The sequence below is a fragment of the Nannospalax galili genome, unplaced genomic scaffold (genome assembly GCF_000622305.1).
Source record: "Nannospalax galili isolate Female #2095 unplaced genomic scaffold, S.galili_v1.0 scaffold369, whole genome shotgun sequence".
NCBI classification, from domain to species: Eukaryota; Metazoa; Chordata; class Mammalia; order Rodentia; family Spalacidae; genus Nannospalax; species Nannospalax galili.
In genome coordinates this window covers 2402897-2416259 of record NW_008360318.1, presented here as the reverse complement: position 1 = coordinate 2416259, position 13363 = coordinate 2402897, and the positions used below count along the sequence as shown (strand labels likewise).

Sequence of the window (13363 nt, the reverse complement as noted above, 5' to 3'; positions counted from 1 at the left end):
TGTGTGTGTGTGTGTGTGTGTGTGTGTCTGTCTGTCTGTCTGTCTGTCGTCTGTCTGTGCCTATGTCTGTGTGTGTCTGTGCATTTGGAGACCAGAGGTCATCCTGGATGTTGTTCTTCAGGAGCCATCCACCTTGTTTTTGAAGATTGGGTCTCTGGTTGACCTGGAGCTCAGTGATTCAGCTAGGCTGGCTAGAATCCATAGCCCTAGGGATTTACCTGTCTCTGCCTCCCTAGTGCTGGGATTATAAGCACAAGACAACATGCCTGGCTTTTTTATAAGGGTGCTGGGGATCACACTCAAGGCCTCACACTGGCACAGCAAGCACGTTACCAACTGGGCGTCTTCCCAGCCCCAAGGGCTGGCTCTCCTGCCTTCACTTCTTGTTCTTGAAGTCACATCTCTTCCCACTGATTGAGCTCAGCTCTCACCCCTGACATTGAACTCCTTTGAATTCCATCTTCCATCTTTCCCAGGGCCCTAGGCAAGAAGTCATGACGAGCAAGGATCACTAGAGCAGTCAGGAATGGGGCTGGAAGGGAAAGTGACTTCTGGGTCTTTGGCCGCACTGTCTGATGAGTGAGTGAAGTAGCAGGGCTCATCTTGAACCTAGCCATGATCTGTGAAGGAGCCGGAAGGCTGACAGTGAAAGTGCATGAACTCAGGGGAAAGGCACATTTAATTGAGCAAACTCACAGGGAGTTTAGCTTGCTTAAAGCTCAGGATGCCAAGTGCTCTAGCTCAGCACTCTAAAAGCGAACTGATAACAGCTTCTGGCACAAGTGTCATTTTGGAGATATGTTTGGATTCCTTTTCTTAGGGAGGACGAGGAGAAACTGGACCTCAAGGAGACAGAGGGATTGCAGGATGTCCAGGGACGCAGGGTCAAAAGGTAAGCTTTCTGCTGGCTTGGTCTTTTCACTTCCCTGTAACATCTCCCTCCTCTTCGATTCCTTCACTCCTTTTTTCTCTTTCCCATGATCCCTTCCTCTTTTCCCACCTCCAGTTACATTTGTTAGTTTCTTTGAAGATTAGTCCTGCTTCTTAATAACTGCGGAGTCTTGAGCATCGATCAAACTCTCTTTCATGGATGTATAGCCAGAAGCAACTGAAGAGATAATGCAAGATGACTTTCTCAGGAGAGGCAGACGCTTCCTGCCGCAGTCCATGAATCCTCACCTGCTTTTGAGATATCAGTGACAGCTTTTAATCTTTTGCAGGGAGCCAAAGGATTTTCTGGATCTAAGGTATTGTACTTTTTTCTCAGTTAAGTTTGATTTCCTAATTGGGATTCATTTCCTAATACGCACCTGTCAAGACTTCCTGATTGCTTGGTTATCTGTCTTTGTCTTTACCTGACGATTGCCTATTGTTGCCTAGGGAAAAGATGGAGAGAGTGGATTTGATGGACTGGATGGAGAAGAAGTAAGTCATCGCTTTTCTTTTGTGCTATCACAAAGCCGTTATGGGGTTGATATTTTTTAAGGATATTTTGTTTTCTTTATCTTCTTTTAGGGATTTCATGGATTTCCTGGGGAAAAGGGAGAGAAGGGTGATCCTGGATTTCAGGTAACTCTTTTTGATAACCAAAAAAGAGAACCTGGTGACAGATACATTCCTATTTGCTATGTGTTGGTGGTTATTAGGGATAAAATTGATATCTGACTTCATCAACATATTAGTTACTTTATTTTGGGGGGGCTGTGGTCAAATAGCTGACAAAAAGCAACTTAAGGGAAGAGGGTTTATTTTGGCTCACAGTTCAGAGGAGTGCAGTCCATCATGGTGGGGAAGGCAGAATGCTGGGAACAGCTTGGTCCATGGCACTGACCAGGAAACAGGGAAAGGGGAATGCCGGTTATATCCATTGCTTTATCTTTCTAAGATAAAATACCATGACCCAAACAACATTAAGATGAAAGCCTTTATTTAACTTACAGTTCCAGAAGGGCAAGAATTCATGGTGTCAGGGAGGCAGCAGGCAGCCAGAGCAGGAAGCTGAGAGTGAACAGAAAGTGGGGCGAGGCTATAAACTCTCAAAGCCCATCCCCAGTGATGTACTTCCTCCAGCAAGGCTTCACGCCTTAAAGGTTCCATAATCTCCCGAAACAGCACCACCAACCAGAGACCAAGTGTCAAACACATGAACCTATGGGAGACATTTCTCATTCAACTCCCCACACCAATGCTCAGCTCTTTTTCTTTCTTTTTCCCTTTTATTCAGTCAGGGACCCAATCTTTTGGGATTGTGCCACCTGCAGTCAGGATGTGTCTTCTCTCCTCAAACCTTTGGGAGGGGGACAACTATAGCAGGAACACCCCAAGGTGTGTCTCCTTAGTGTCCTAAGTATTTCTTAAACCCAACGAATTTGATAAAATTAACCATCCCAATCACATAATGAAAGTCTCTTGACAACAATTAGATGCTGCTTCCTTTTTGGGACAAGTCGACTACTGTGCAGGACCAGGCTGGCCTTGAACTCACAGAGATCTGCCTGCCTCTGCCTCCCAACTGCTGGGATTCAAGGCGTGTGCCACCACAACCAGCAGGAACACTTATTTTAAATGTAATCCAACACCCAGTTCTACTTTTATATTCTGACACGTTTATTTTTCAAGTATTTTTGTATCTGTAATACACCAGGCACTGCATTATTTGTCAAAGGACCAGAAAAGGGAATGGCCCACACAGTTCTTGTCCTTAAAGATCTCACATTGCACAGGTGTGAGGGACCCCATTGTAGGCATCTCCCTGGGAGTCTACAGTAAAGTGCCTAACTCAGCTTGGTGGTGGGGTGTGGTGGATTGAATGAAGAATGCCACCCATAAGCTCCAAGTATTTGAACACTTTTTTCCCAATTGGTGGCACTATTTTGGGAGGTTTAGGAGGTGTGGCCTTGCTGGAGGAAACATGTCACTGGGGGTGGGTTTTGAGAGGTCATAGCCTCATCCCACTTCCAGTATTGCTTCCTCTGCTTCCTGCATGCACCTGAAGATGTGAGGGCTCTTCTCTGGCTGCCTCTGGCCAACTAATTTATGGGGTATCCAGGAAATCCTTTTTTGAAGCCAGTATGAGCAGCAGTAGCAAAGGCACAGATGTGGAGGAAGAATATTCAAGATAGAGGGAACTGTGTAAGCAAACACATGGGGCTAGGGGACACTGGGTGTTGTTCTGTCTGGAAGGGTCAGAATTTGGGTGGAGGGAAATAGTGTCAAGTGGTAACAAGAAAAGACCAGAAGAGCTCCAGTGCACCATGGAGAGGAATTTGCTATCCCTTAGGCCATGGGGCGTCTGTAGAAGGATTTTAAGCAGCAGGGTTGTAATCAAATTTGTATTTTAGAAATAATATTTGGCAGTGGTCTGAAGGGTGTGTTGGAGCTGCCATGGATGTAAGGGTTGGATCGGTGGCAATGGAAGTGAGGGATGAAGCCTTCAAATGGAGTAGTGGTGATAAGAGCAGACACAGAACTATTAAGGATGTGCAAGGCCCTGCCTGGGATGGGACAAGTGGATATTGGGTGCAAGAGGTTATACTCTTAGGTTTTGTAGAGTGAGGGTCTCCCTGAATGTGGCACTCTGGGAGCCTCTCTTGTCCCAGTCTAGTCCTGGCTCTAGGGTATCAGGTCTTCTAATCTTGAGGAGCAGGAAATGGGGAATCAGTCAAAATGTCTATAGAGACCATACTTGGGCAAATTTCATTGGGAACAGTTGAATTTGAGGAGGAAATAGAATGCCATTGTGAGGATTCCTGATGGGGAATTTAAATATGTTTATGTGTATGAGTGTTTTGCCTGCATATAAGTGCAGTCATGCATGCAATACCCTCAGAGGCCAGAAGAGGGCATCAGATCCCCAGGAAATGGAATTACAGATGGTTGTTAATTGCCATGTGGGTGCTGGGACCAGAACCTGGGTCCTCTGTAAGAGCAGCCAGTGCTCTTGACTCTATCTCTCTATTCTTGGGAAATTTAATTATAGACATCAGAAGTTGCTAAACTGGTTAGGGTGCCCAATTATAATATCTACTCTACATGTGATTATTTAAATTTAACTTAATTAAAACAAGTAAGTTCACCCTTTAATTGCACTAGCCACATTTCAAGTGCTTGGTAGCTGCAAGTGACTAATGGCTGCCTGCCCTCCTGGGCAGCATGATGGTGGAGTTTCCTTCCCTGCTGAAAGTCCCACTGGACAGGCCCATGCTAGATCATAGAAGATGTTCAGTTTCTTACCCTCACAACAGACAGCCTGACCATGGTTTAAAATTGAACTTGAGAAGTCTGAGGGAACCTGGATGAGGTAGGAAAACATGAAGCCTTTTACCTGATTGATCACCCTCCACCCATGAGCACCACTTGACATTGAACACCATTGTGAAATCCACATAGCAGCTAACATATTGTTTTATTATTTAGTTATTATTTTATTTTTTTCAGGGCAGCCCAGGTTCCAGAGGCATCCCTGGGGAGGACGGAGAGAAGGGCTTCCCAGGAGAACCTGTAAGTTACCAGAGCCACTTAGCTCAGAATGTTATACTTACTCCAGAGTTCTTAGTGATTCCCCTTAAGTACAGGCCTCTGAAGTATAGTCAAATTCGGACCTTGAGAGCAGGGCTGGTAGGTGTGGCCCAAGCCTTTGTATTTGGGAAAAATCCATTTGAATCTAACCTGGAGTGATTTATTTTAAAGGCTCAGAGCCAGTATTTAAAGTTCTATCTTATGAATCCTTACAGTACATTGAGATTTTCAAGTTGCATGATGAAAACTTCCTTGGTTTTATTTCTTGGATTTATAATCTTGCCCTCTTGCAGATTTTATGTATTTATATATTTGTTTGTTTGCTTGTTTAGCAGCATTGGGAACTGAACCCAGGGTCTTGTATATGCTAGATGGGCACTCTAGCACTGAGCTGCATCCCTCGAGAGCTGTCTGTTTCAGACTCAGTGACAGGAGGCTTTCATTAGGCTTCTGACAGAATAACCTAAGACTATTTGGGTCAGAGCCCCATGAAGCTGCCCTTCAGGGAGAGCAACTGCATGGCTGCGCTCTGAAATACTGTTCTTATCACCAGGTCTCCTTCAAACTGGGGAAATGTTACTTTTAGTACTTCAAAGATTCTAAAAGTTTTAAGTTGGAGATTTTTATGACACTTTTCATCCCTTAACCTGAATGAGCCTAGCACTTAAATCTCAAACCACTATGGCTTTTTTTGTTTTTATTTTTGTTTTTGTTTGTTTGTTTTTTTCTGGTCTACAGAGTGAATTCAAGGTCATCCTGGGCAACTTAGTGAGACCCTATCTCAAAAGTAAAAAGTTGAAAGACTTGTCTAGCATGTTCAAGACTATAGGCTTCATCCAGAGGGGGGGGGGAGAGAGAGAGAGAGAGAGAGGGGAGCGGGGGATGGGGGCGCACAGAGGTAAAACTATAAATTAGAACACTAAAGAAAGAAGATCTCTGTGAGATCATATAAAAAAAAAAAAGAACAGAGGGGGGGGGGAGAGAGAGAGAGAGAGAGAGGAGAGAGCTGGGCATGGTGGCACACAGCTGTAATCCTAGCACTTAGAACACTAAAGTAAGATGATCTCTGTGAGTTCATCTTAAAACAAATCAACCAATTTACTCTGGTATTTCCAGATTCTGAAACAGTTTTAAAATCTTCTTTTAGGGTAATCCAGGACGAGACAGTGTCACCAAAGGCCGAAAGGGCGCGAAAGGCAAACAAGGAAGACAAGTAATTGGATCTGTTTTTTGTAGATAAGTTGGTGAATTCCATTGTTGAGCTGAGTAAATGTAGCAGAGTCTACAGACTTTCTGTGATTGAATGAACACCCCCCAAACTCATCTACATTTAAAAGAAAAGGCTTGTCTGATATAAGTTATGCTTTTCTGAGGAAAGCTCGTTTATTTGAAGCATGTTCCCGCCCTTGTTCTTGCAGTGTGGCTGTCTAGCCACCTGTGTTAATATGCAGACTGATTCTAGCATGTCTGTTTACTCTGCTGTCTTGATAGTATTTGATATTTTGCACTGGTGGCTTAATAATTTACTCAGAATCTATTGTCTTATGATCTTGGGGAACTATTGTGTTTCTAGGGTAGAACTGGGCAAAAGGGGAGACAAGGCAGTCCTGGCTCCAGAGGAAGGATGGTAAGTACTTCTCCAAACATTCCTGTTCCTCCTCATTACTTGTGGCAGACCCTGAGGCATGTAGGCTATTTGTTGCTACTGAGCCAGCTGACCCACATGCAGGGGTTCCAAATCTTGGCACTACTGACGTTTTGAGTCAGGAAATTCTTTGCAGCACTCCAGATCTCTGCTCATGGGGAGTCAGGAGTACCATCCTGCCCCCACTGCCCCCAAAATGTCTTCAGATACTGCCAGAGGTCTGCAGCGGGCTTTGTTGGGGTGGGAATGGGAGACAAAATCACCCTTGAGAACTGCGGTGTTCCAGTCTGCCTTTGCCTTCCCACCTTGCAGATGTTTGGCAATGTCTTTGAAGAGAGCCAGTGACTTCACATGTACTGTGCTCTCCTCACAGCATCTGGGGGCTGTGTCAGAGTGTTATGAACTGGGTGGGGATACTCTTCTCTTTACACACTGACAAGGAGGAAGAGGAACACAAATAATTCCACCAGAATGGACCCCAAACACTGGCAATTAGGGCCAACTCTTTGGCAACCTTGAGGCTCTGGGCTAGCTTATAGCATTGTGTATATCAACCCTACTGTTCTAGTTAGCTTTCTATTGCTGTGATAAATCACTCTGACCACAACCAGCTTGGAGAGGAAAAGGTTTTCCTTTGGCTTGCACATCTTGATCACAGCTTACCAATGGGGGAAGCCACGGTGGGAACTCAAGGCAGGAACCTGGAGGCAGGAACCAAAGCCGAGACTGTGGAGGAACACTGCTTACTGGCTTGCTCTTTTGGCCTCTGCTCAGCCTACTTTCTTATACAACTCAGGACCACCTCCCCAGGGGTGACACCAACCACAGTGAGCTGGGCCTCCCACATCACTCAGCAATCAAGAAAATGTTTTAAAGACATGCCCACAGGCCAGGCCCATAGGGAAATTCCCCACTCGAGGTTCCCTCTTCCCAGGTGACAACTGAAGCTATTTATTCATTATACCCTCCTTAGCAAAACAGGACATTGTATTTCCTTCTACTTTTAAGGACCAACCTTCACTTTTATGGACTACTGAAGTGAGAAATTTTATTTATAATTTATTTATTATTATTATTTTTTTTGGTTTTTGAGACAAAGTCTTACTATGTAGCCCTGGCTAGCCTAGAACTCAGTATGTGAACCAGGCTGGCCTCAAACTGACAAGAGATCTGCTTGCCTCTGTCTCCTGAGTGCTGGGATTATAGACATATGCCACCACACTTGGCTTAGAGATGACATTTATGTTAAAAGCTCGTGATCAGTATGGACATGATGAAAAAGAATGATGTACAAAATCCTGGGTTTGGCCCCAATTTGTTCAGAGGGAATAAAAATTCTCGGCTTTCTTTTCTATTATGAGTTTTGGATTCTCCTCATCGCTTGAAGTGTGTGGCCTGCTGCCCTTCTCTCTGGGAGCAGAGATTATATCCTAGTCCATCTTGCCTTTCTTTATCTGACTGGGAAAGATCCGAGGCTGGAGAGCCTGGGCTTCCCATGCTTCTGCTAATATTCCTTGGGCCTTTGCCTTCCAAACTCAAGAGGATTAACATGTAATTGGAGGAAGCAGCTGACCAGTGAGAGATGAGCTAAACATTATAAATTTTAAACATAAATATGTCTTGTTGGCTTAGGAGAAAAACCCTTTTAGTTTGAAATAGGTTTATAACTGACACATAAATCATATACTTTTACGAAAGAGATTCTGGGGGACAGGGTAGGGATTAAGGCTTCGACACTAGTTAATGAATTAAGTCACTGTAAGGACAGAAGATGCTCAGCCCCTCCTCATTGCTTACCCCGTCCCTGCTCTGTAACTTCTTTTCTTTGGCATTAAATAAGGCAGCATTTTTAATATTCAGATTCAAGCAGCACTGGGCTTTGCTATTCTCTCTCCCACCTTTTCAGTGTAGGTTAGAATTCTGTTATGAGATTCAGAGCGTCATAAGTGGGTAACAAATTGTAAATAACACAGCTCAACCCAAGACATTGCCTCCCACATGACAGAACTTCAACTTGTGTAAATTCATTATTGCACCAGCTGTTGCCAAAAACAATGGATCACCATACTGACAACCACACATGAGACCCTTAGACTTTTGCCGACCACACACAGAGTCCTTAAAAATAACATTGACACCTCTAATGTATCTATTTTGTACCAAGTCCTGACCAAATCACTTTCAAATACTCATTTGCTTAAGTCTGAGTTTCCTGTGATAGGCCTAACTAGTAGTGTTTGCATCACATAATGGAACAGACTCTACAGCCATCTGCTCCTCACAGAACCCCATAGAGACAAACTCCATTGGCTCATGTGATGTATCGTGTCTGGAAATTTCACTTTGCCTCAAGGTTCCAATCCAGAAGACCAAGATGGTCATGACAGTGCCCACTCCTCCTCCCATGGGAACCTCTGCTCAGCAGACAGTGCTTTGTGGGTTTGTGGGGAGGAAAAACAGTTGACAGTTTCTTCAGGATGATTCCACTTTCCAAAGAGCCCACAGGCTAATCATCAGAGGCTGTCAGTCTCGGGTTGGGGCTGCAATGACTTTTATACTAGGTTATGATCAATCCCCCAACTGTCAGTACGTAATTCAGACACCTACTCTGAAAGCCTACCCATGTAAAGTGCCTCGGGGAGACCGCTTGTGAGCTGCTTATTACTTATGTGGGTTATCTGGGAGTATGAGGGACCGGTTTGCCTCAAGGGAAGCTTTGTGAAGACATGCTGACACTTTGCCTTTTATGTTACAGGGACTAGAAGGCCACAGGGGGCCCCAGGGTCCCTTGGTAAGTATTCTTCCTGTCCTCTGTGGTAGGGGGCTGAGATTTTTTTTCTATGTAGATATTGTTGGGTAAATGAACACTTGACAGGATGGGGTAGGATGTGCCGAGCATTGGCCATGAACGTCTCTGAGTACTGGAAACATAAGCAACTGTCAGCTCAGCTTCCAAAAGAGAGTGGGCCTGACTAAGGCAAAGCCCCCCTCACAGATGCCCTGTTAACAAGCAGATTGTGCACAAGTCAAAATGTCATGCATTTGATTGATTTTCATATTTACTGGGAACCATCATACAAGAGAATGAAATTCTTTCTTCCTACTTTTCATGTATATTTGTAAGGGGTGTGCATGTGTGTATGCATGTTTTTGCATGCATGTGGGTACTGTGTGTGCACCTGCAAGTGGAGGCCTGAGGTTGATGTCAGAAATCATTATCGATTGCTCTTTTGCCTTACTCATTGAGGCAGACTCTCTCAGTCAAATCTAGAACTTGCCGGAATGGCTGCTCTTGCCAGCCAGTTGCTCTGGGGATCCTATGCTTGCTTTCTGAGGCAACTATCACAGGCAGGCCACCATATCCACCTGACATTTATGAGGGCTTCTGGGGGTCTGAACTCTGGTCCTTACCCTTCCACAGCAAGTGTTTTAACCACTGAACCATCCCCCCAGCCTCCTAATTCTTTACTATTATTAGCACTTATTGCAATCATTAGCTATGCATTCCAGATATTCCTTTCACATTAAAAAAATTATTTTATGTGTATGAGTGTTTTGCCTGCATGTATGTATGCATGTCACATATGTTCAGTTCCTCTGGAGACCAGAAGAGGGCCTCAGGTCCCTGGAACTGGAGTTATGCATCATTGCCAGCTGCCATGAGGATGCTGAGAATCGAACCTGGGTCCTCTGCAAGAGCAGCCAGTGCTCTTCACTGCTGAACCATCTCTCCAGCCCCTCCTTCCATACTTTTTAAAATTTAGTTTTTAATTTGTATATAAAGTATTCTGTATCAGTATGACATTTTCAAACAAAATTTATTTTAGTTTTGCTTCCAGCTCCCATCTTTATGATAATAAGAAACACACTTGTGTTCATTCCTGACAGAAAAATAAGATCCTAGGCAATGTAGGGAGTGAGTCATGAGTGGGACAAACCAGTGCCTGGGTTCTGTCTAAATACTGTGAAGAAACAATCTATGTGGAAACGCCTTCAGAGAATATCTTAACACTGGAAACTCTTGTTCATTAGGGGGAAACAGGAAACCCAGGACCTCAAGGTGTACAGGGCCCTGGAGGATTGCATGGCCCACAGGTATGTTTAATAAACATGGGTAATGATGTGGCGCTTCCCTTATGGGAAGAAGGCACACAGCTCTGTCTGAAAATACACACTGATGAAATATCAATTTGCAGCCCACATCTCCACATGTCTCATCATGGGGGATGATGACTCGGTGGTTTTTTAAAATAATTTTGTTCCATTCAACATGCTCTAACATTTGAAGTTATTAATGTGTACTCTTGTGCTTACCTGGTGTTGTGTCTGGATGCTAGTAAGAATGAACAATGAATACCTTCATATATGAGTAATTAATATAAGCACTGGTACCTTGTTAATTTGTTTGTATCTTCCTTTTGCTATGGATTTTATTTTCCCCTTTCGCTCTATTTCTTTATTTCTCCCTGTAGAAGAAGGACAAGACTCTTGGACCTGGCAGGGAATTCCTTAATATGACTTGTACCACTGTGTCTGGTCCTGTCTCTAGTTACTCTCCTAAAAGACTTCATCTCAAAGTGTTAAGGCTACTTGAAGGGTTGGACCATGGCTTTTCCTCTGTAGGGTTGTTTCAAAAGCCTCCGCCAAGAAAGGGAGCTTCCTTGACATCACTTTCTATTTCTTGTGTTACCACGAAAAGGGGTCAAGTGGAAATCGTGGCGTGAAAGGAGAAAAAGGAAGTGAGGGGCACAAGGGACCCCAGGTGAGTGCCTTGGAGACATTAGGGCCAATGGCTCCGAACCTCTATTTTCCTTTTGCTACAAAATGCCTTAGTGTGATTTATTTAGGCTATCTAATGATGGATTATTTCATTTTTGGGTTATTATGGATCAACTTTTTAGCCTAACTCAGAGTCCTTTTACCTAGCTAGTACACCCCTCTTTCTCCTTTTCTGGTCATTTGTTCAGAAAGTACAGATCCACTTCCTCAGCCTCAAGGTAGCATTTGAAAGACTAAAAATACTGCCAAATGATCAAAATTACTGCCCCAAATTATTTGACTACTTTCACTTAAAAAAATTGACTATGGCATATATCTGCCATTGACCATAGACATTTTTTCTTTTCCTTCCTTCCTTCCTTCCTTCCTTCCTTCCTTCCTTCCTTCCATTTTTGAGACAGGGTCTCCCTGTAACCTGGAACTTGCTATGTAAACCAGACTGGCCTTGATCTGCCTGCTTCTGCCTCCTGAGTTTTGAGATTAAAGGCATGTACCATAACACCTGGCTCTTTTTTTAAACCATAGACATTTGACTATACAAAGATCCCAAGGATCCTTGGTCACACAAATAAGTCCAACTCTTGAATTCAGCATTCGAATCAGTTTCCTGAGTGAAAAATGAGAGTTTGGATGGGGGAAGGGTTTGTGTGACTTAGCCCATGAAAGCTTGGAAAGCAAAGGGTGCCTGAATGTACTGTTATCTTGCTAGGAGGTTGGTACCTGTTTTTAGATTTGGAAACTGAAATATGCCCCATCTGCCATGATGTCTGTGCGCACAGTTCTGTGGGATATACATGGGCCATGGTGTGTCTTATTCTGACAAAGGGCATTACATGAGTTTCCCACACTTGAAAGAAAGCTGGTTAAGTCAAGGGTGCATTTTGTTTTCCTCCCTAAGGCCCCATATGGACCAGTGATGTCCTGATGGATGCAAAGCTGTGGTCCACTGCCAAGGGCTGGACCTTAAGGCTTGCTTCAGCCTCTCTTCTAGGTGGCCACCTTTCTTGCTAAGGAGCCCTCCAGGAGCTGTTGGGGCTGATGTGAGGAAGTGACACCTTCCTATTGGGTTTCTAGGAACTGCTGCAATGCTGACTTTTGCATCTTCTATTATTTTTTCAGGGTGCTCCTGGTCTAGCAGGACCTGAAGGGAGCATCGGAAGATCTGGAATTTTGGGGAGAAAGGTAAATGCTATTTCTCATTGATTTCAAAAAGGAGGAACAAAGGCAGCTGCATTTTCTTTCTGAGTGTCCTATGGATTCCTCACGTGACTGAATCCAAGCACCATTCTTAAACCACCTGCATTCTGCTAACATGTTCTCTTCCATCCACTTAGCAAAGAATTCTCACAGATGACCTCTCTAGAAAGCTGTCCCTTTTACTAGGAGAGGCAGTGATCCGCCCATCATGAAACACTTTAAGAAATCTCTTAAGCTCCTGTATTTCCTGAACAGGAATGAACTCCATGGCTGAGCTAGATGGGGGTGGGTGTCAGAACTCAAATACCCTGTATGCAGCGTCCAGTCTTATGTAGTCAACCATGGATGAGGTGGCTGTGGTAGAGATTACCAGAGAGCAAACCATTGGCCTCTTCAAAACCCGATTCATCTATTTTTATCCTTCAGGGTTTGGGGTCTGTTTGGTCACACAGCAGCCCTGCTGAGTTTAATGATCTTTTCTGATCTCAAATCCCTCTAATTTTTGAGCTAAGGATCTAAGTTTTCCTTTTATATGAGTCCAGCAAACTGTGTTGCTAGTTTTCCATTGTTGTGGCCCTTGGGAAAATCTTCAGCCTTTAAAAATAGTAAGATAGATGCTCATAGTGCCCTGGAACTAGTTGACCTAGGAGGGCAAGGAACAAAAACTGTCCTTTATGTCCCTCTGACCAAATTAGTGTAGGCCTCAAAGTATGTCTGTTAAACATCCAAGGTTAGTTCCACCAGTCTGGTACTTTTAGTTACTGTGTGCCACGTAGATAAATCTTGGACAAAGACCAATTGTTCTCAGATAAACCTTACCCAGACATATGTTTCTTGACCTGGTATGCCGGACCATCCCAGACCGGAGCACTCAGTCTGACGGAAACAAGGGATCAGAGAGTGGTCAAGGATTCGGTGAGTGACAAACAGACACAACACAAGAGATGGTTGATGATCTGAATGTAATTTGCTAAATTAGAGCATCAGATTTTATACAAGTTACAGAACAAGATTGTACAAACAACGTTGATTTCATGGTTAATCATTTTCTTAGAAATACAATTCAAAATCAAAGCAATACAGTACAGTGTAGAGTGTTCTTATCTAATTAATCAGGTGCTTAGACTATTTGTCCTTTTCCCTTAGTGGTTTGGCAACATCAGCTACTTATAAATTTCATGGTTGGTAATTTTATGGTTCCGTTTCCTCAATTTTGAGGTTTTG

At 43.8% G+C, this 13363-nt stretch overlaps 1 protein-coding gene across 1 annotated transcript in view; it reads left to right on the top strand.

Annotated features, from left to right (window-relative positions):
• The window catches only part of Col6a5 (collagen type VI alpha 5 chain), a gene marked incomplete at its 5' end in the record, with an annotated part of 116700 nt that overhangs the window by 25106 nt on the left and 78231 nt on the right, over positions 1–13363 (top strand). Inside the window, 11 exons of the mRNA XM_008825117.3 lie at positions 821–892; positions 1221–1247; positions 1381–1425; positions 1516–1569; positions 4438–4500; positions 5666–5731; positions 6092–6145; positions 8919–8954; positions 10196–10258; positions 10863–10925; positions 12062–12124. Coding sequence (XP_008823339.2) covers positions 821–892; positions 1221–1247; positions 1381–1425; positions 1516–1569; positions 4438–4500; positions 5666–5731; positions 6092–6145; positions 8919–8954; positions 10196–10258; positions 10863–10925; positions 12062–12124 — 606 coding nt within the window. The remainder of the gene's footprint in view (positions 1–820; positions 893–1220; positions 1248–1380; positions 1426–1515; positions 1570–4437; positions 4501–5665; positions 5732–6091; positions 6146–8918; positions 8955–10195; positions 10259–10862; positions 10926–12061; positions 12125–13363) is intronic.